This window comes from Manacus candei, unplaced genomic scaffold, assembly GCF_025592945.1.
Source record: "Manacus candei isolate 608988 ecotype Guabito, Panama unplaced genomic scaffold, ASM2559294v1 h1tg000061l, whole genome shotgun sequence".
Classification (NCBI taxonomy): Eukaryota; Metazoa; Chordata; class Aves; order Passeriformes; family Pipridae; genus Manacus; species Manacus candei.
Window position 1 is genome coordinate 5426765 of NW_026138109.1, and position 21112 is coordinate 5447876.

Here is a 21112-nt window from a genome sequence, read left to right on the forward strand (position 1 = left end):
CAAATAATAAAGAGTACTTTAGCTTGATTTCAACTGCAGTGATGTAACACCTCAAATATGATTGATGGCTGCAGGAAGAATAACAGAAGTATTTAATATTGGAAGATGAAGCTCTTAATGAAATATCCTGATTCACTCGAGCTTGCAGTCATTAACTCTTGACATATTTCTGCTGCTTTTAGCCCTCTCCTTTTTAGACTTAAATTTAACAATTTCATGGACTCTTGCAGCAGAAACTTTGTGTTAGTTGTGACTTCTGCCATAGAATTGGTGTCTCACTAGCACCTTCAAAAACTCAGTGAAATTGAGGTCTGATGTGAGTAGCAAGTAAAGCAAGTGTCACTCTGCTCTTGTTGACAGCCTATGACTACCTTAATGGTTACACAGGAAACTGAAGACTTTAGTGGCTTTTTTGAGGATTAAAAAAAATAAAATTAGATATATGTTGAAACCTGTAAGGCTATTTGGGTATCTAGAAAAAGCATGTTGATTTAATATCCTAAAGTAATCAGAAGTGAGCATCTCTCAAGGAACTGTATTCTGTATGCACCCAAGAAAAATAACTTTCTGAACATGAGTTTCCTGTACAAGTTAACTTTCATATAGCTGAGTTTTTAAAATGGATCTAGACTGATAGAACAGGGGGAAATTCCTAATTCCCTGTGTATTGAACATAGTTTGGTTGGCTGGGAAATTTGATCAAGGTATTGTTAACTTCCAGGTGCTCAGGGAGGAATATTGGCAACAGGTTTATTCAGCATGATGCTTTCTCTGGCAGGTCCTGTCAAAAGATGGGTAACAGCAGTTCAGGGACTTGATGAATTTGAATTTACATCTGGGTAGCATTGGAGTCAGTGGTGGACTTCTTGCTGAATTTACAGAGCCTTGCCTTGAATCTCTTTGTGCTTCTAACCTGCAGCAAGATTTCCTGTCAACCATGGTGCAACAGAGAGCGATATGCTAGCGTTATGCTGTAGCCTCCCCTTGCTTACAGCCTCCAGGTTCTTTGGGCTCATCCTTGTTTGCTTGGGAAGTTGTTTAAGACCTTAAGATGCCCCTTCTGGGTTAGGGGAGCCCTACAATAAGGAAATCAACAGCCAGCGCTGAGTTTTGGTTTAGCCCTTCTTATTTATTCCATCTTCAGATACTTGAGGGACACACTAGGCAATGTTCTGAAAAGTAAAATTTAAGTTAGCTTTAAGCTGTGCTGTGTGTTTGATTAAGAAAAGAAACAGGAACACTATTCATGTTAATATATGACCACATGGAAGTAAGGACTGAAAAGAAAATGCTCTTTATTAAAGGAACAGAAGTATTTTCTGCTGTGAAACCCCAGAATGTCTGGAAAAGCAGTGTTTTTGACATCTGACTAAATATAACCTAGTTATGCTCTGCTGTATGAAACCACAGATCAATCAATGGTCTGTTGAGAGTGAGACTGTAGGATGTTGATATTAATGACACACTTCCCCTCAGGACAGACTTGGCTACCCTGCAGGAAGTGGGGTGAATACTGGGGTATAAAGTCAATGTTTTGACATGTCTGATCATAGACTTGGAATATTTGTCTATGGAGACACAGAAACAAGAACCATTGAACTACTTCATGATTTCTAACTTTTCAAACTTTCAAAACTGAGGGGATTTACAGGGCAAACGAGGTAGATCATATTTTCCTAAAAAAATCTTTAATTTGGATAAAAAAGTAGATATTACATTTGATTTCAAGCTTAAAGTTGATTTTTGTGTACATACATTCTTTAGAGTTAAATCCTTCGTGTTAATTATTATGGAATGCTATTTCATGTGTTAGCCCTTAAACTTTAAAAGAGGTTGTTCTGCTCCATGCTGCTTGTCCCTGAAATCTGGAGTACACCACAGACTGCTGAGGGTAACTTTCATACCTGTTGTGCTTTGTCTCTCAGATCCTGCACATTTTTTAGCTCATAACCACTGCAAATACTTTTTGCTTGTAAATCTTGGTACAATATTGCGGGTTCTGTAGTAACCACTCTTAAAATAGCACAGTGCTCCTTCAAAGCTGGAATGGTGTCATTAAAGGGTTAGTGGTATATGGAATAGGAGTTATTGAAGAGGACAGCTGGGCTGACATGGGGGAAGCCAGGAGCTGATGTCAGAGGGGATGGACAGGACAATGTAAGGAAAGAGGAAAGGATAAGAGATGAAACGGACATGGAAAACACGCGCTATGATCTAATGGACTGTTGAATAATGGAGTGAAAGGAAGGAAAACAAGCAGTTAGAGATTATTTTCAGCAATGTTATTGAAGTGTGGTAAGTATATTCTCTGGATTGTATGGCATACAACATGGGATTAGGCTTGTGTGACCAATAAAGAAAATACCAAGTACTTAATGTGGTTTGTTTCAGAATACAAAGTATATGCTATGCATTTGCACAGGTATTTCCTTTTTTGCGTGACGTTCTGGTGGAACTGTCAGGCACAAGTTTGATTTATTTTACTCAGGAACGCTGTACGTTGTTTGTTGGAGCACCACAACAGGCTTGCAAGTATTTCAGTACAGTTTGACTCTTACAACTGATAACTTTCTTAACTATACATTTATCTTTCACCCCTCTTTTAATCTCTTGATGAAGTAAATATGAAAAAAAAGCAGATGTTCATAGCAAACCTCACCATGATGTAGAGCTTCCCCATGCTGAGCTTACTTTTGGAAAACTGTATAAAAACACGAAAGTATCCTGTGTCCTCACAGCTCTACTATTTGCTGTCAGCTTTGAAAAAATGTACTTTTCAGCCAACACTCTTGATACCCTGAAAGTGATAACTTTACTGTTTGAATCTCAGAAACATGTTTTCTCAGTATATTTACTAAAAAATCTCATTTTTCATTGTTGGAACTACCTCTAGCACAAATGTCCAGCTATGGATAAATGGAGGCGTTACTGTGGGTAAGGTGGGTTCAGAGTTTACAGCATACAGTTTGCAGTAGCAGACTGTATGCGTGGTCTCTGCTGGGAGTGATGAGCAACATCCAGTGTCAACAGACTTGTATCTATCTCTCTATATATATATTGCAATACTGATTGAAAAGCAAATATCCAGATTTTCTAACAAGGTCTGTGTTCTAGCATGCAGGTAGTGTTTTTCTCTCTTTACATATCTCCTGTACACAGTTGTTTACCTCCACGTGGAGTGAGAGGAATTGCTCTCAGTTGTAGTGAGGCTGTAGGACAAAAAGCAGGGCTCGCTTGGGATTCCTTTCCTGCTCCAGCTGTTAGGACCCTCTTAATGAAGCATAGCTGCTGCTTGACTTGCTGGCCCTGAACTTGATGTTGCCTCACATGTGCCTTCAGCGCTTGGGGAAGACCTCCCCAGACCCATGTGGGGAGTATACACTAGTCCCTTCAAATATATGTTTTTGGGAGACCTGAATGTAGTCCCTGGGTATTGCAAACTGTGCAGTTGTTGCTCATACTCAGGTAAAACCCAAGATGAGAAGGGGTGAGCCTTTCCTTAGGAAAAACAGTTTCTGTATTGTCTTTTCTCCCGTGTTGAGGCAGAGAATCTGTGAGCAGTGTGGTGTCTCCTTTCCCTACTACTTCATGTTTTTATAGGGCAATCACCTGAAGTTGCTTTGAACTAGCTAGGAGGAGTATGCATTATGAATTAATAAGGTGTCAGCCTTATATGTCAGCCTGAAATTGTGGCATGATTTGGTACTCTGCACTGTTACAACTGATAATTTTAAAGGGCATTGCTGTAATACCTACCACTATTCTAGAGCCTGGAAAAAGGACTGTAGCACAAGGTGAGTGCACTAGTGAGAAGCATCTCTGAGAAAGAAGTTTCTAGAACCCTCAGCAAAGTTCAGGTCTTTGTCTCTATAGTATCTGAAGTTAATTTTTGTCATTTGTGTGGTGTCCTATGGGTGTCTGCTTTTAGCTGTGGCTGCTAGTAGGGTTTCCTGTGTTGTATCTTGAGTAAGAAGTGACAAAATGCTGTTTGGGGAATTCAGAACCGGGAAGCTACAGATCTATCTAAATAGATCTGTGAGAAGTGTCTCCCTACAATCTGCATAGCTTTCTGTGGTCACATATGGAAAGTGCTTGCATGCTTAGCTTCAGCAAATGGTCAAAGGGTGAAGATTCCTGAAGTCCAAATGTGTTTAGTAGCTTTTGTGGAAAAGGACAGATTTACTCCTGCTGCTTCCCTTTCTTTTGTTTCTGTGCTCATCTGACCTGTTGATGAGCCAGTTCTGCTAACAATGGGCACTAACTGCAAAACCAGATGTAGCACAAGTACATACATCCCAGCTGATCTTATGAACCAAATTACCTTACTATGTATCAGACAAACCCAGGGATAAAAGAACTGGATGGGAGACTATTAACCTGTGACTAATTAAAGGGATGTTGAACAGCATGAATTCTAGTGTCAGCAGGCTCTTAAGTTAGTGGTAGGATCTGTGTTGCCCCAAAACTTAAATACATGTTAAAAAAAATTTGAAACAGAATGGAGATGGTAGCTAAAGATGTGGTTTCCTGCACAACTTGCACAGACTCATGGTGAGTTAACAACATATCTTCCTAAAGATCTTTGCCTTCTCCCTGAAAAGAGCAAATACAAAATGTATCTACAAAATGTTACTAGAATTTAATGTGTTTTAATACCCTCCCTTGGAAAATGAGTCCCACAGTATGGATTCTTCAGCAACATTCATGGCTTGCAGTCTAGCTATCCCTAGTGTTTAATATGTTCATTAATTCATTATGGGAATATAAATGTTGACTTTCAAATGGAACTGTTCTGTAGGATTAGCTCTCGAAAGCTGTTGAATGTTACAGGGATTCTGCCTATAGTAAGCACTTCAGTGAGTGGGGTTTTGTCAACAAAGCAAAACTGGATTTTACATGGTGGTCTCACTGTTTGACTGAGGTCTCTAATCTGCTCTGATGGAATCTAATGAAAATTCTAATTCCTTTTAGAAGATAACCAGTTTAACTTGTAACCAACACCCAAAGCACCTGTACAAAATTATTGCTTTGGATACCTGTATAAAATCTTCATTGCATTTTAGCAAATGCATGTAAGCATAAAGAACTTATTTGAGGTCAGTTTTTTTTTCTTCAGGTCTTATCTGCCAACAGTAACATAAAATGGTACTCATGGCAATGAGTTAAAACACTGAAGCAGTGTGTATACAGAAACAGTAGTTATTACATGCCTTATGATATCTCCCAAAGTAAAAGTTACTGGAAAAGCTACCTGGTTAATATACTGCTTTACTGTTCTGTGGCAGTGATTATTGGCATACAATTTCTGAGCAGTGTTGCATGTAGTTGCACACAAAGAGTGATTGTATAAGGTATGGCTATTAAAGTCACGAGTAAATCCAAAGTTTAGCTTAGGAGTGGTGAAGAGGCAACACTGGAGAAAGAAAAGAATGTGCGTATCTTCTCTGAATGCAGCAGTACTTACATTAAGCTACAGTAATTTTTCTAGCTGACAAGTGTGAACTTTGATTAAAAGCTACTCGTACAATGCCCACTCTTAGAAGTCAAAGGTAGCAAACTGTGTTTTGCTTTCTGCATTAGCTGCCAGCTGTAGTTATGGATTTCTTTCTTCACCACCATTTTAATTTTATAACCTTTTTCTCTTTTCAGCCTGTCGTGAACATCTCTGCTGTTCTCATGACATGATTTCCTGGTGTCTTTAGCTTTGCTGTACAACTTTCAAGCTTTGTTTTGAGTCTTCTGAGTGTTGAGGGCAAGTGTTTATATGAAGGGCAGGGGGGGTTATTTTTGTGCTCTCAGGGGCTTTTGTTTCTCTGTACTTAATCCAGCAAAACTATTATTGCTTGTATCTCCCTTTGATTGCTTGCCTTGATTTGCAGTATCTGATGCTGGTGACAAACTAAAATTAGATTGCTTATTGCTGTGGCCCCGGGGGGGTTTCCAGTTAACTAATAGTTTTCCAGAAAGACTCCAATGCGTGTGAAGTGATTGGACTTGGAGGAGGAAGTTCTGAACTGAGCAGGAAGGGTGTAGCATGTCCTCTCGCTTATTAGTCTTTTGGCTGGAGATTTTAGCCCAACTATCAGTGTCATGAGGCTGGAATAAGCGATACTGAGAACATTCATTTTATGCAGTTTAGGTCCAAACTAAAGAATATCCTATCACTGGTTTTTACCTCTTGACTCTGAGATCCTAAAGTCCCTTTTACATTGTGTTAGTACTGTTTAAGTAACTTTTTGTGCTTTGATTGAAATAATACATGTAAGAAAATCAGAAACAGGTAGTGATGGATGAACCTTGAAAAACTGTGAAGGATGCATTAGAAAAAATAGTGAGTCATATGTGGCAAAGCTTATGAATGAATTCTGGGAGATGGTGTTGTAATACTAAGTTTGTGCTTATTCATTCAGATGTGCTGAGAGAACTTAGTGTTTGTAATGCTTTATTTTTGTCTGTTCTTTACACAAATAATGCATTTTCTTGTGTGTGTTCAGAAATGCATGTAACTGTCACTGTGGGTGGCAAACCACTTAATTATTTAGCTAATAGACTACTGACATTTAGTAGAAGGATCACATTGCAAACTTACTCTCCTTTTGTATAGAAGGCGTTTCGCTTAATTTTAATTTACCTATTTGCTAGAATGTGAGGTGTGTTAGAGGGGGAGTGTAGTTGTTTACAGCATGTGTTGAAGGTAATAATTCAAAGTAATAATTACTCTTTCTGTCTTTAGGAAATACACATAAAGGAACCCATAGAAAAGGAAGTAAATCCTCGCTTATTACCAGGTAACTGTTGTATGTTACATGTTTTTTTTTGTTTGGGAACTGAAGTCAAGAACTAGAGGAAACTTACTTTCTAGTTGCTTTGCTTCTACTGCGAGTTACTTAGGCCTTTTGATGCCTAATTTACTGTTAAGACTTTTTTTTTTTTTTTAATTTACAATTATTTCTTTTTAAAAAATGTTTTCCAAGATCAGGAAAGACAAAATATCAGTAAAAGTTTACAATAAACTAGTATTGGTGTATTAAGTTTCTTGCACTTTCTAGGAAAGACCAAGAGTTTGTCTGATTTTACCTATTAAAACTTTATTTTCTTAAACTTGAAGTTCTCTTCCTGTGAATTCTAAGACTAGATCTTTGTTGACCATTATTTATGCAAACTTGCATATGAGAACTTTAAAATAGCCCTGGGACCTGCAAAATAAGCAATGTCCTCAGTCAAAGTTATGAAGAATTAACCATGATGAACTTGAAATAATTAACTCAACTGTTTCAGCATTCTTAGAGTTTAACAGAAAGGAAAATTGGAAGAGTTTAACTTGTTTATTGACTGGATACTCTTTACTGTTGTTTGTTTTTTTTTTTCAAGTACACACTGGCAAGGTTGTTCTTTGCAACTCTGTGTGTTGTTCTTCTGCCACTTAGAGTAGGCCATGACAGAGATACCTCTGGTTACAGAACTCCTCAGCATCTGCAGTTCAGGCTGTCCTGAGTAGTGTGAATAACCTGGAAGGCTCTCAGTGTGCTGATTCAGGAGCTGCCTCTTGGTGGTTTTGTGTCACAGTGATGAAATATTTTCAGATGAGTTCTGAGAAGCTGTCAGGAAGTTAATGCTGAGTTTAAGATAACAACTGAAACAATTAACTTATAAATGTCAGTTGTGTTGCAAGTTGGTGTTTCTTTCGTACAGGTGAACTGCTGCTTTGTGAAGCAAGCACAGTGTACAAGTATATGCAAGAAGATGGATCAAATCGTGGCGCCTACGGGAAACTCGTGTGCACGAACTTCAAGATTTCTTTCCTTGATGATGATTCTGCTTCAGATGATAATGTAGGAAAGCAAGTTTTCTAATTATGACCAAACAGGCTCTAAAGCATGTAGTGTTTCTGAATAAATAATCATATCGGGGTTTTTTTGCATCCCTGTGTAAAGGAAAGATAAGTTTATAAATTGTTCTAATGCATGCAGAGTAACTTTAATCTGCATCTGCATCCTCAAGCTCTAATGATTATTTTAACGAAAAACAATGCAAGCTTATTGTGGACACTTACCTTAGACATAGTTTATAACTTTTGTGAGTTGATGAAGCTTAAGTTAAAAGAATCTGTTGTTTTGAAAATTATGTCAGCTGTTCATTTAAACCCAATTTCTAACTCCTTGTCTGGTAGCAGTAGTGGAAGTGTGAGTGTCAAACATGGCTCTGGTACTGGATAACATCTGTCTGACTTGACTTGGGCTACATCTGCAGAATTACTTCAGGGCTGTACAAGACTGAATAAGCTAGTACTCAGTGGAAATGCTCCGGATAATTTGTGTGGCTCACTAAGGCTTTGAATTATTCCATTCAAAGTCAGGTGTTACTGAAAAGATTTAAAAATCTAGTGCTGTTGAGCTTGCAAAACAGTGAATAAGCTAAAAGCTCCTCAAATCTTAAAAATTATTTCCATCTTGTTTCCTTTGGTTTAGGTGCTCAAATTGAGCTGTGAAAGGGGAATGATAATGCCACACCTTTTTTGATATGCTTAAGCACTGAAACAGTTTGGTCCATTTAGGTGATAAAAGTGACAGGAGAGCCTGGTATGTGGCTCTTGAGTGCAAGATGATCTCAACAGTGAAGAACAATGAGAATAATATGATCAGCACACATTGATGGTAGTCAGAAGTTTCTTGGGGTAAAATTTCACAAAGTTTAAGCATTAAAACTAAGGCTTCTGCAGCCAAATACAGATTTTCGGACCTTCTGGAATTAAAACAAATTGTGGAGTTTCTTAGCATAAATTGCAAGTGATGTGGAAGTAGTTGGTAATTAGTGTGGAAAGTTAGTAATGACCATACTACTTTCTGTTCTACCACTAACTTTAGACCTTGGTTTTATAGTATGCCAAGTCAACTATATTTCTTTTAACAAAAGTTCAGTATTAGCCACCTGATGCAGAGTACTGCAGACCTGGAAGTAACGTGAATAAGGTTAACTCTGTTCACAGCAAAATATAATTTACTGATGTAGTGTATATCAGCCTTTTGGTAATAATATTTTACATAACCTTGTTTAATTGTAGCATCACTGAAATGCCATTTTTAACTCTGAACCTGTGGAATGATAAAAGTGGAAGGAACTCCAAATCACTTCAAGTTTGGTGACACAGTAATAATTGAGTTGTGTGTGTCTTCACTTTACCCAGTGATAAATCTGGCTATGATGTTGGAATATTATTGGGATGCTTGTTCTTTTAAGAGACTTTGTATTTCCTGCCAGGTTCCCATAGCAAGGAAACTTGTCATAAAAGGGCTTGGATTCCATCAAGTTACTGTATTTCCTGTTTACTGGGATGATTCTACTTTGAAAAGTGACTCTCAATAGAAATACGTGCTTTGAAGCTATTGGAAAAATAAAATCTGTGTACATTTTAAGCATGGCTGAGACTTAAAAAAACTGTATCTGCAGTTTACAAACTGTCTGTGTAACCTGCATCTGTCTGTATTTTAATAACTATTTTCAGTGTTCTACCTTACACAGCTTGTAAGAATAAGAAGTGCTGCTGATATTAATGTACTGAATGCATCCTTTACTTGTGAGAAGGTGCTACTGCTTAGCAGTGTGACTTTTCTAAGAATATTTTTTTATGTTCTAGGAACCAGAATTTAAGAATAAAATTGTAGGAGAAAATGACATAACCCTGCAATGTGTAGATCAAATCTACGGAGGTAGGTCAGCTTTCTCCTCTGAGGTGTTTTGTAGTGCTCCTTTTACATGTACATTGTTTTTAGAAAACTGATAGATTTGTCACTTTGGAAACTAGGATTGGGTAGTCTAGAACAAGCAGCTGCAGTTATATTTAATGATGAAATGACAGATAAGAAATCTCTCAGAACCCAGTCTGATCCTTCAAGCTTGTCAAATTAATTTTAATTTATTTGATTGAATTAATTTGATTAATTATCTTACTGGGACGAACAGAACAATCCCTTCAAAATACAATGATTCAAACCAGAGAATGTACTGTGAAAAGTCTCTTAAGTTTGGTGCACAAGGATCTTCCAGTGTAATCAACTATTCCTGTAAATGTGGAGGTATTCACTTCATTTGAACAGTAACACTGCAGAGCAGTACAGGTACCAACTTACCAAACAATACTTCTTGTTTGTCTAAGGGAACTTTGTTTTATGAAATCCATGATATCTTCAACATATTAAAGGAGATCTAAAACGAGGTCTTGGTTTTAATTTTCAGGTAAATCAAGGAGTGCTTTGCAGCTGGTTTGCTACAAATTTGTTTTCTACCTCGTATGAAGTAATTTGAGGGGTTTAAAAGAAAAGGTTGAGTATATTAACACAAGAGTGTGCCTACCTGTGTTGTATGATACTTGTTTTCTCTTGCTAAAACTTGGGATGAAATAGTTTATTGAGAATTCTGAAGAGTCAGACAGGTACAACTATATCAACAGATGGCAAATATCTTTTTGATATTTACTTGGGCTTTTTAATTTTACAGTTTATGATGAGAAAAAGAAACTTCTAACTGGACAGCTGAGAAAATACCCAGAAAGGTTAATTATCTACTGTAAAGATCTTAGAGTATTTAATTTTTGCCTGAGATACACAAAAGAAGAGGAAGTGAAAAGAGTAAGTATAGTAACTTAATTTGTTTTTCTATTTTTAAGCTTAGTGTTGAGTGTTTGTGAGGATGGGAGAAGGGTAAAATTCAGCATGAGAGATCCCTGAAACTTTAAGTATTTTCTGATAATTTAAAAAAACTTGCTCTGATCACCTCTGAGAAAGACTGATTTCATTGATTGTCATTATGTGTAGCAGTTAAAAGATCAGATGCACTGGCTCTTTAAAGAAAACTGGAACTTTAGAGTGCTGCAGGAAATCAGCTTCAGCTCAGGCAAACTTGTAAAGCTGTTCTATTTGTGATGTGTAATTTCATTATATTTTAGACTTCATCCTTTTTCTTATGAAAGCTGTTAGTTTCCAGATAACTTCAGTTCTTTTGACAGGTTAATCTGAACTCCAAACTAGATGTCTACTAGTTTTATTTGAATATGAGTAATTCTGGAAGTTGAACATATATAATACTACTTAGGCCAAGTAGATACAGTGTCTTGCAGACAACAGAGAAAGCTTACTAGAAGTCAGTTTTCAGCTGTTGGGGATAGAATCCATGAGTTTTGTTTAAAACCTGGATGGAGTGGGTGGCAAAAAAAAAAGAATCACATTTTTAACACTGATAGTCTTGGTGTGTGTTTGGGTGTTAATTTTTGGTCCTCTTCTAGATCGTCAGTGGTATAGTTCATCATAGCCAGACTCCTAAGCTGCTTAAACGTTTGTTTCTGTTCTCTTATGCATCAGCTGCCCCAAACAACACAGGTAAATGTTTTTCTATTTTTTTATCTGTTTGTTGCGTAGTTAGTTCCTTAAGCAGTCTGGGATGTTCAGTATTTGAGTGTGTGCTTGGCTTATGACTCTGTCCTGCTGGCAGATAGCCTCAGAAGATTCATTTTTCCCGTGTTAGACTTGTTGTTCAGAGTCTCTAAATCGTCTGCTCTTGGTGTCTGTGTCCTTTGAGTAGTTGCACAGAAATTTTCCAAGCAAGGGTAGCACCCCTGGATTGAAAACTTACTGTGACCAATATATGCAAATGCTTTTCACGTGGTTCATCTACAAAATACTTTGTGTATTTTATCAATGTGGTTTTTCCTGTACTATTGCTGTGAACGAAACTTCCTGCTCTTAATTCTGAAATTATTGCATTTGCAGTGGCATCGTGTCAAAAAGTATTTCCCTTTTTGCTCTCATTTGCAAGCAATATGCTGCTTCCAGGCAACTGCAAAAAAAGCATAGGTTTGCAAAGCAGGATTCTGGAAGACATCTGACTTCCTCATGAAGCTGATTTATTACATAATCTTCCCTCTTGATCAAACTGGGCTGACTAATAAACTAAGCTGCAAAATTCAAGATAAAAAAGTTATCAGTACACTTTTTAGCATTCTGCAGTTCAGACCTCAATAGTGCTGTTTTGAATTAGGAACCTGATCCTCAGTGCACCAGCAACACCTATTCCTTTCACTAAGGGAAGTTTTGATGTATGCAAGGAATTAATCAGACAGTTAGCAAAATATGTCAAGAAATTTCAGAATCACTGAGATTAGAAGAAACCTCTGGAGCAATGTCCATCTGCCCCCCTTCAGAGTAGGGTTAACTACAGCAACTTACCAGGGTCACGTCCAGTTGGGTTTCAGATATATCCATAGCCTTTCTGGACAGTCTGTTTCATTATTTGACCCTCCTTGTAGTGAAAAATTTTATTGTTAAATTTAAATGGAATTTCCTGTATTTCAGGTTGTGCATAACTGCCTTTTGTCATGTCACTGAGTCTAGAGTCATCTTCTGTACTCTCCTCCCCTGCTTCCACTCTTAGTCAGATGTTTATACAGGCTGGGAACACTTCTGGCCCCCTCTGTGCCCCTGCTGAGCCCGCTTTTCTGTAGCCTGAATGATCCCAGCTCTGTGTCTCCTCATAGCAGGTGCTTTGAGCCCTTCAGTGAAGACAGTGGGCCTTCACTGGGCTTGGCCCAGGAACCCTGTGCCTGTCTTGTGCTGGGGAGCCCAGCACTGGACACAGCCCTTCAGTTATGGAGGCTGAGAACAATGGTCACTTCATTCAGGTGGTAGGCAGTGGATTTCTGATGCAGCCCAAGAATACACTGTCCACCTTTGCTGCAAGGGCCTGTTGCTGGCTCGGGTAGTTGCTGCAGACTTTACCTGTAACTGGTGTTCAGTTTCAGCTACAAACATCAGAAAGACTAAGCTTTTCCAGGGAGAGGCTGAGAAATCTGGGAGAAGCCTAGTCTTTATAGCAACATTGGAGTGCCGTGCCAGAATTCTTTCATGCTTTAGTAACTGTTTTCAATAGTAAGTGTCTAGGTCTCCTTTATGAAATTGTTACAGGACAAACCAAGTAAACTTCAGAAATTGGTTTTTATGCCTCTTATGGTCTGATACTTTTAAAATTGTAACTTTTCTGTAAGAGCTCATTAATAATGTTCTGTTTCAAGCTGTAAATTTTTCATCAACCTTATCTTCTTACAGTGGAAAGTTTCAAGTTGCCATTTTATCTTCACTGGAAGTTCTAGCTCTGTTTGGCATTTCAGTGTTAGCTGATGTTGCAGGATGTTACTTAACTATGATGTGTGCCTAAAACAATTGACATTACTCCATAAATTATATAGTTATTATACAAGATTTGAGGCTGAATCAAGCTGCTGTCATAACTGTTGCTGGGGTGACTAAATATAACTACAGGGAAGGTTCTCAGTTGAAATTATTGAGACTGACTTGGTGTAATCAATTTTCTGCTCTTATCGAGTACCTGAGATGTTCTATTCAATGCAAAACTCCATCATAAAAGAATGAACTTTAAATGAAATGCAGTATCTGAATTTTTGTAGAAAGATTTTTGATATGATTGTGAATTCTGCATTTAAACCTGTATTATTAGATGCCAGTCCAGCAGCATTAGTATAAAATGTTATTTGCTGCACAATATCCTGGATTTTAAGCTGGATATGAGGACAGCCTCAGCTCTCTGGGAGTTCTGTGAGAACTGATTAGTTTCTGTTGGAGAAACTGTTCCTGAAATTATTAGTCACAGCAGTATTTGACAAAAGGTGTCTTATTAAAGATCAAACAGAGACAGTGTGGTGTACAAAAGGCATTTTATCTTTGACTTTCTGTACACAAGAGGTCTTACTTAGTGGCAACCAACTCCATTATTTAGGAATGCTTTTGTGTTAAAAGTTCCTAGTAGTCTGCAAAGCTAACATTATCGAATATCTGACAGATGGAAGAAACCAAACTGTGATGTTTGATACGCTCGAGGACTGGCGTGATGAGTTGGAGCGGACCAAAGGGAATGTGAAATACAAAGCAGTGATCACCAATGAAGGCTACAGAGTGTCTGAGAAGTAAGCTTGCCCTAATGAATAGTGAACTTTGGATTTGCAAAAATCAGTGCTACTTTTGATGCTGAGGATTATACAGTTGTTTGGGGCTCTTTTTAGGATCTGGTTTCCATTTTTATTTGTGGAATACTTAGATTCGTGACCTCAGGAGGTGATCTTACACAACCCCCAGCTCAAGCAGGGTTAATTTCAATAGGAGGTCAGACTACTCAGGACCTTGGTCAGTCAAGCTTTGTGCAGGTCAAGGAGTGGAGAATACCACCTTAAAATGGAATAGGAAATATGTAGATATGGGACTTACACTGCTATCATACTGGTTAAGTTGACACTTTCTCAATCCTGCACCTTTACTCTGGTAAAATTTCAAGGTAGATGCACTGGAGATTTTTCACTGATTTAGCTGAGGGGGGCTGGATGGGGAAAGAGTACCTGGTTTAAAGTGTATATGCAAAATGTGCCAGTGGAGGTTGTGTTGCCTTTAAGAGAAGGTTGGCTGAGTTTAGCTACCAGATTAGCTGAGCAGCATCTATTGGTGAACCCTTTAGAATGTATACAAACCTTTGTATACTACTGCTGTTTTGTTTAATAGTCAAATCTTGAAAGGCTTCACAGATCTTGGAAATGAATACCAACATTCAAACAAGTCTTAACTATTTATTCTACAACTGTTTTGAGAGACCCTAACCAAGTTTAAGAGTACTTACCTTTGTTGCTTCTCTGGGCCTTGAATATAAATAATGTTGGCTAATGCTGGAAATCCATGATATATTAAATTACATTCTTGAATTAGAATGTAAACTGCTTAAAAGGCCTGGAAACAGGAGTAGTTATCTAATACTGCAAGGGTATCTTTTGAAACAACAAAGCATGAGAAAACCAAGGTGGTCTTTACAATCAGTCTTAGAGGTTCCAGTTAAATGTGGTATTTAATTGCAACCTTGGAAAGACAGAGGAAAGTTGCAGGGAAAATAATTAAGAGATCAAGATTGGAAAAAAATACCTTGCTCAGCTGAAAATAAAGGGACAGCATTGAGGAAAATATAATTGTCTGGTTGGAAAGATTATTGTAGCAGTAAGAATGAATATATAATTAGCATGTGGGCTAGAACACTCACCATCATTAAAAAAAGGTTGGATATTGTTCTTTGTTTAATTTTTAAGACCAATAAACTCTCCTTTGTTATCTTAGGCTGCCTTTGTATTTTGTTGTTCCCATATGCATTTCTGAAGAGAGTATCTTGAAGTATGAAGGCAGAGGCATTCCTGTAAGTATGTGCATGGCTGAGGGTAAGAAATCTTACTGAGATGGCAAAATTTCAACTAGCATTTCAGATGTGACTGCATTTTATTTCAGAACTTGTTTCAACAGCTTACATGTTGAATATACCTGGCCATCTACTCAAGGGAAACAGATGTTGAAAGGAGAGGTGCTCGAAGTATTCTATATTTCACTAAACCGGGTAATACGTAGCAAAGACATAACAGCAAAATATGTATTTACTATTCACAGTTCCTATTTTCTTACGTCAGATGTCAGTGTTCCTATAGACTACAAATACTACTAATCCTTCTGTCCATCAACCTGTTTTTCATGAGACTGTACTGACTGGCATCTGGCTGGGCAGGATGTAGGACTTGAAATACTGTTTGGATGTTGAGGTGAAGACCATGCATGTAAGGTGAAGGTGAATACCTCCAGTTACCTGGCTGGGGTGCTGGTTAATGGTATGGCTGTGATGATGCAGTGCTTTTACAAAGTCAAGTAACCCAACTGAAAAACTGGTTCTACCAGTCCAACAGAAAATGAAGTTAAATATACTGGTTTGCACCCTGTAGCAAGCTGGCTTTGGCTTCCTACCTTGTAGTTTTAGAACCAGTAAGACTGAGTAGATGGAAACAAGGAGCAAAGCAATCTCACTTGTAAAGTCTTACCTTAGTTGCTGCATGTCCATCAGATTTGCCAAGGAAACCCATGTTCATTTCATGCCTTTAAATTAGTTGGTCCATAGAGAAGATGGTTCTGTATTGTCCTGACTAAAAGTTTGGTTCAGTTTGTCTCAGTGTCAGAGATATATTACACTGGCTGTTACACACAAACAGAAGTGTTTTCACTTGTTGGTTTGGTTTTTGGTTTTTTTATCCCATCTTGCATTCATAGAATCATTGAATAGTTTGGGTTGAGGGGGGCCCTTTTAAACATCATCTAGTGCAATCCCCCTCTGGAATGAACAGAAACATCTTCTCGGTAAGGCTGCACAGAGCTCTGTCCAACCTGACCTTGAATGTTTCTGGGGCATCTACCATCTCTCTGGGCACCCTGTTCCATCCAGTGTTTCACTGCCTTCATTGTGAAAAGTTTCTTCCCTGTATCTAGTCCTAAATCTACCATCTTTTAGTTTCAAACCATTACCCCTTGTCCTATCACAGCAGGACTTAGGAAAAAGCCTTTCCCAGGTTTTCTTACAATCTCCCTTTAAGTAATGAAAGGCTACAATAAGGTCTTCCAGACCCTTTTCTTCCCCAGATGATCAGAGGGCTGGGGCACCTCTGCTATAGAGACAGGCTGAGATCACCTTTGTGTCTCTCCTCTGGACCTGTTCCAACAGGACGGATGACAGCATTTGTAGCTCTTGTCCACTGTTCAGAGGCCTTGTAGAACTCTTCTCGTTATTTCCAAATTAGTTTTGTGAAGGTAGTGTAAAGATAGCTTGACAATATTAAGGTGGTTTGAGAAGGCAGTGAAAGGACAGTATAGTAATTTTTTTCACGCTTGATGATTGTGAGTTTCCTGCATCCTTCTGAGTTGCTCCCCTTGCTTACTGTGAGTTGGTAGCAGACCTTCAGCTTCCCAGTTTGCCCTGTGTGATATTCCTGTTCAAAATGATTCTTACTCCTCGCTTCAAAATAAGTTTAAAGATGAGCTCGAGAACTTCAAGGAGTAGGTGTGAGTCAAGAAATTGTGTAAAGAGAAGTAAGAAGCTTTGAGGACTGATTTGCTACAAGGAGTACCTGGCAATCTGATTCAGTTTTGGAGTGTTTAATTTTTATTTCATATGCCTAAATGACCCTTTATGCATAGTTCATGTGGAAAGGCATATCAGTGCATCTATTGTGAGTTATCTTAAGGCTGAACTATAAAAAAACCCCCTGCTATCAGTATGGAGAAACTGATGGATGAAATATATAAGTTACTTAAAAGTGCTGTCTTGCTGTGGCATATATTCCAACGTATTTTGGCCATGCACTTTTTTTTACCTGTGAGGGCAGTTGAGAAAGCAGGGTTTTTATATAATCTGACATTTGTTTCCTTGTGTCTGTGTAAGTTTAAAACTTCACTTAAAACTTGCAAGTGGTAACATGGTGTACTGAGGCATGTAATTTTGGTGCAGGTGTAGATTTGCTTCTACTGATGGAGCTTTTGAATACATCAAAAACTCAGTGAAGCACAGCAAAGAGAAATTTCTTGTGTTAAGCAAATATCTTGTATGGGACAATTTACTAATTTTTATCACCTAATAAATGTCTTTCTGCAGATTTGGTGTTGGTCTTGCCATAATGGTGCTGCTCTTCTCAAAATGTCTGCATTTCCCAAAGAACAGGATGACAGCACTTCACAAATGCAAAAAGCCTTCTTGGATGGGTCAGTAATAGCTATTCTGTCCACAACACTTTGCTTGGTATGGACCTTGCTTCTCTTTTTCCATATATGCTATATCTTTTAAGCTTTCACACATCAGGAAACAAGTTCTAGATCTGAAAGTAGTTTTCTGTAGTGGAATGTGTTTAAGCCCTTGACTCCACGGCATTGGTCAGTTGTGCAGGACTGGAACTTCACTGAAGGCTTTTTTGTGGAAGTATGTATACATACCTGAGTAATCTCTCTACAAACTATGGTGTGTTATTTAGGACAAGCAGCACCAAAGCCTGTAGGTGTTAAGTACAGTTGAAATATTATTAACTGATGGGCTCAATTCTGTTTGCAAGTGGGAAAAATCTAGACTCCATCTCTAAACATGGATTTGCAAGCTGAGTTTTTAAGACTCTGCCATCTTCTGAGAACTAGGTTTGTGTTTTTATAGACAAAGTGATCTAAAACTCTCTTGAGACAGCCTAGCAGTTCACTGCTGCAGCTTTCAGATGTGAAGCCAGACAGTGCTTTTTCAGGTGAGGCAGTGAGCTGAATTAGTTTAGCAGTTTGAAAAATGCAAAGTTTAATTTAATGGAAGGAGCACAGCTGCCTGACTGAGAGTTACAGTGATGATTTGTTGCTCTTCGGTCTTGGTTTTTTTTAACCTGTTGGGTGTCCTGGAGAGAACTTCTCTTAGCAGCCAGCTTTTGATCACTCATATGTACAGTCTGTATGTTCAACATCAGCTCTTTGCTCCTCAAAGATGAAAGGCCTGTTAATCACACAGAACTAACAGAAAATATCTTGATTGGGTTCTTAAAACCTCCTTTGTTTATAAAATTAATTATACTTGCATAGAAAAGGCTTTTGACTCTTCCTGCAGATTCTCTAATGCTTCTCATGTGAAATGGGGAAGATTACAAGACTTAGAACTCTAATGCTATTTCATGATGCAAAAATAAGTAAAACTATACTAAACTGTTACAAGGTATTGACTGATACTTTTATCCCTTTTCTGGAGTCATTTGAACTTCAGCTAGTATTGCTGTTTTTTTTTTTTTTTTGCTGTGGAGTACTGGTGCTTTACTACTCGTATCTAAAAATATATATACAAATTGTCCCTGAGGGTGTGTTAACGTGCTGTTGTAACAGTAGTTGCAACTCAGGCACAAAGCAGGTGTTTACGATTAACAGCTTATCTTATTGAAAAAGCTGTTCAGAGCCAGATCTTCCAGCACAAATTGTTTACTTCTTTACTACTTCACTTGGAAGAAGTATTGTATTTAACCAGTGATTGCTTTCCCTCAGTTCTTTGATCTGAGGCACGTTCCGGTAGGTCTGGTAACCTGTGTTTCTGATGTGGATGCCTGTAGTTCTCACTTAAAACAGGTTTCTGTGCTACAGCATACAGGAAACAAAGCACTCTGTCCTGCCTGGAGAAGTGCCCACAAGTCTTCACTTCTGAAGTATGAGCTAGAGCAGCTTTTCCCAGGTCTTGACAATAAAAAGCCAGCATGACAGCAGACATATTTACTAAGCTGATGTTCATCTGAGCTCTGGAACCTGAATGAGAGGGGATGTTCTGGGTCCAAACCAAAGCTTCATCTGGTCTGATATTTTTTCCTCTTCTTCAAGGGAAAAAAATAGCAGATACCTAGGGAAGTGCAAGGTATATTGTCTTGTTTGTGTCCAAATTTTCTTTTACTCATATGTTTCATTAGCAAACCTGGCAGCTGGGTATCAGAATGTAATTTGGTTGGTAGAAGTCAAAAGAAATTGTAAGCTTCTACTGGGAGAGTTGAGTGTTTCTATCCATCTTTTCTTTCTGGGTTGATCTCTAGTAGCCTGTTAGTAAAGTGATTTTTGGTGTGTCTGGTGAAGATAATCAAATAGTGCTTACAATGTTTGTAGCTGCACAAATAGGCATGAATGTAATTTTACTGGTGTAACGGTTAAATGCATCAAACCTTGTTATAAGCTTGTAGGCAAGCTTTCAAACAGCACTTACAAATGCATGGATGCCACTAGCTTTCCACGGTGACTATCTCTTGGTATTACAGCTCTTTCCCAAACCATGCCTATTAACTTTGTCATCAGTGATAATAGTTGCTACATTATTTGACTTGTGAAGCAGAAGGCTTTAATCTCTTAATGATTTGATTTAGAATCTATAAGACAATTAGCAAACCTCCCTATGAACTCCTGAAGGTGGATGATTTGTCAAGCAGCCTTCCATCTCTGCAAGATATCCAGACTGCATATACAAGATTTAAACAGCTGTTTTTGATAGGTAAGTTAAATTTTAAAGCAAAGCATAACAAGGCTGTGCCGTGTCTCATGAATGCAGTCATTTTTACAGTGTCTTGCTTTTGAGGGTGGTTAAAAGAAGATTTTAAAATATGTAACTGAACACTGTGCTTATGTCTGGCACATTAATGAAGGTTTGTAGTTCTTAGACTTAACTACCTCTTGCTAAGCTGTATCTGAAAATGACTGACTTTTAAAGAGGGTGTCTGTCAGTTAGAATACACCAGCTGGAGTGAAGTTCATAGGAGAGATTTTTCCAGTCTTCTGTGGTCCACTGAAGTTGAATTTTAAGTGTCAACCTTTAGCCTTTGTGCTATGTTAAGAGTTGAGTCTAAATGCTGATTAATTTTTGCCCTGGCTTTTGTTGTACATTAGTCGCATCTCAAAACATGATGGTGCTTAAATTTTGTCCACTTGAAAGGAGTAAAATGGGATCCATGAGAAAGTGTACTCCAGACTTACAGGCTCTTTTTTTTTGAGACTCTTTAACTCTTCTGCTATCATGAAACAGTACTTTGACCTCACCTCTTGACATGAAGAAAGTTCCACTCCACTTTGCAATATGAGGTATTTGCCAGAGTTTCGCACGGAGGATTTTGTCCAGAATACACTGTCAAATCCGCAGTGAATCTTAAGAGCTAAAAATAAATACCTATCTGTTAATGTAGTTTCTTGTAACTCACACCTTTCTCCTATATCCTCCTATATGAAAAAGGCCAAAGCTTGAATTTAAGTCATTTAACATCTCTCAGGAAATACTGCATGTTTCAGTGATGTATTATTGTCTTATTGTATTATTGTCTTATTGTATTATTGTATTATTGTCTTCTATTGATGCAAAAGGGAATGCATCAATAAGTGTTGCAATCCACTAAGTGTTTTTGTCTTATGGCTTTTTAAATAAGGTTTGTTAGTAGACTGTACCCTACTGAATATGGCACTATGCACTGACAGTCTGAGAAAAACTTTCAGGTAACGTTTTGCAGAAGTACTAAGATCTTACAGAATTTTACTACCTCTTTGCTTACTTTTAAAGTCTGCACATGTTAACCAGTATTCGTGTCCTGTACATGATCAGCTAATTTGATTTAGGTAACTTGACCTGGCCATGTGCACTCACAGCCCAGAAAGCTAATCCTGTCCTGGGCTGCATCCAAAGCAGGGTGGGCAGCAGGTGAGGGAGGGCATTCTGCCCCTCTGCTCTGCTCTGG

At 38.1% G+C, this 21112-nt stretch overlaps 1 protein-coding gene across 2 annotated transcripts in view; it reads left to right on the forward strand.

Moving 5' to 3' along the window:
• The window catches only part of MTMR12 (myotubularin related protein 12), a 33851-nt gene that overhangs the window by 1474 nt on the left and 11265 nt on the right, over window positions 1-21112 (forward strand). The window contains exons 1-10 of one of the 2 annotated variants that reach the window (XM_051804712.1): window positions 1524-3794; window positions 6734-6788; window positions 7693-7832; window positions 9635-9707; window positions 10495-10625; window positions 11279-11372; window positions 13846-13969; window positions 15156-15231; window positions 17500-17606; window positions 19760-19884. In XM_051804712.1, coding sequence (XP_051660672.1) covers window positions 7734-7832; window positions 9635-9707; window positions 10495-10625; window positions 11279-11372; window positions 13846-13969; window positions 15156-15231; window positions 17500-17606; window positions 19760-19884 — 829 coding nt within the window. In that variant the 5' untranslated portion in view covers window positions 1524-3794; window positions 6734-6788; window positions 7693-7733. Of the gene's footprint in view, window positions 1-1523; window positions 3795-6733; window positions 6789-7692; window positions 7833-9634; window positions 9708-10494; window positions 10626-11278; window positions 11373-13845; window positions 13970-15155; window positions 15232-17499; window positions 17607-19759; window positions 19885-21112 lie in introns of those variants that run through there. The other variant, XM_051804711.1, reaches the window with a different exon arrangement.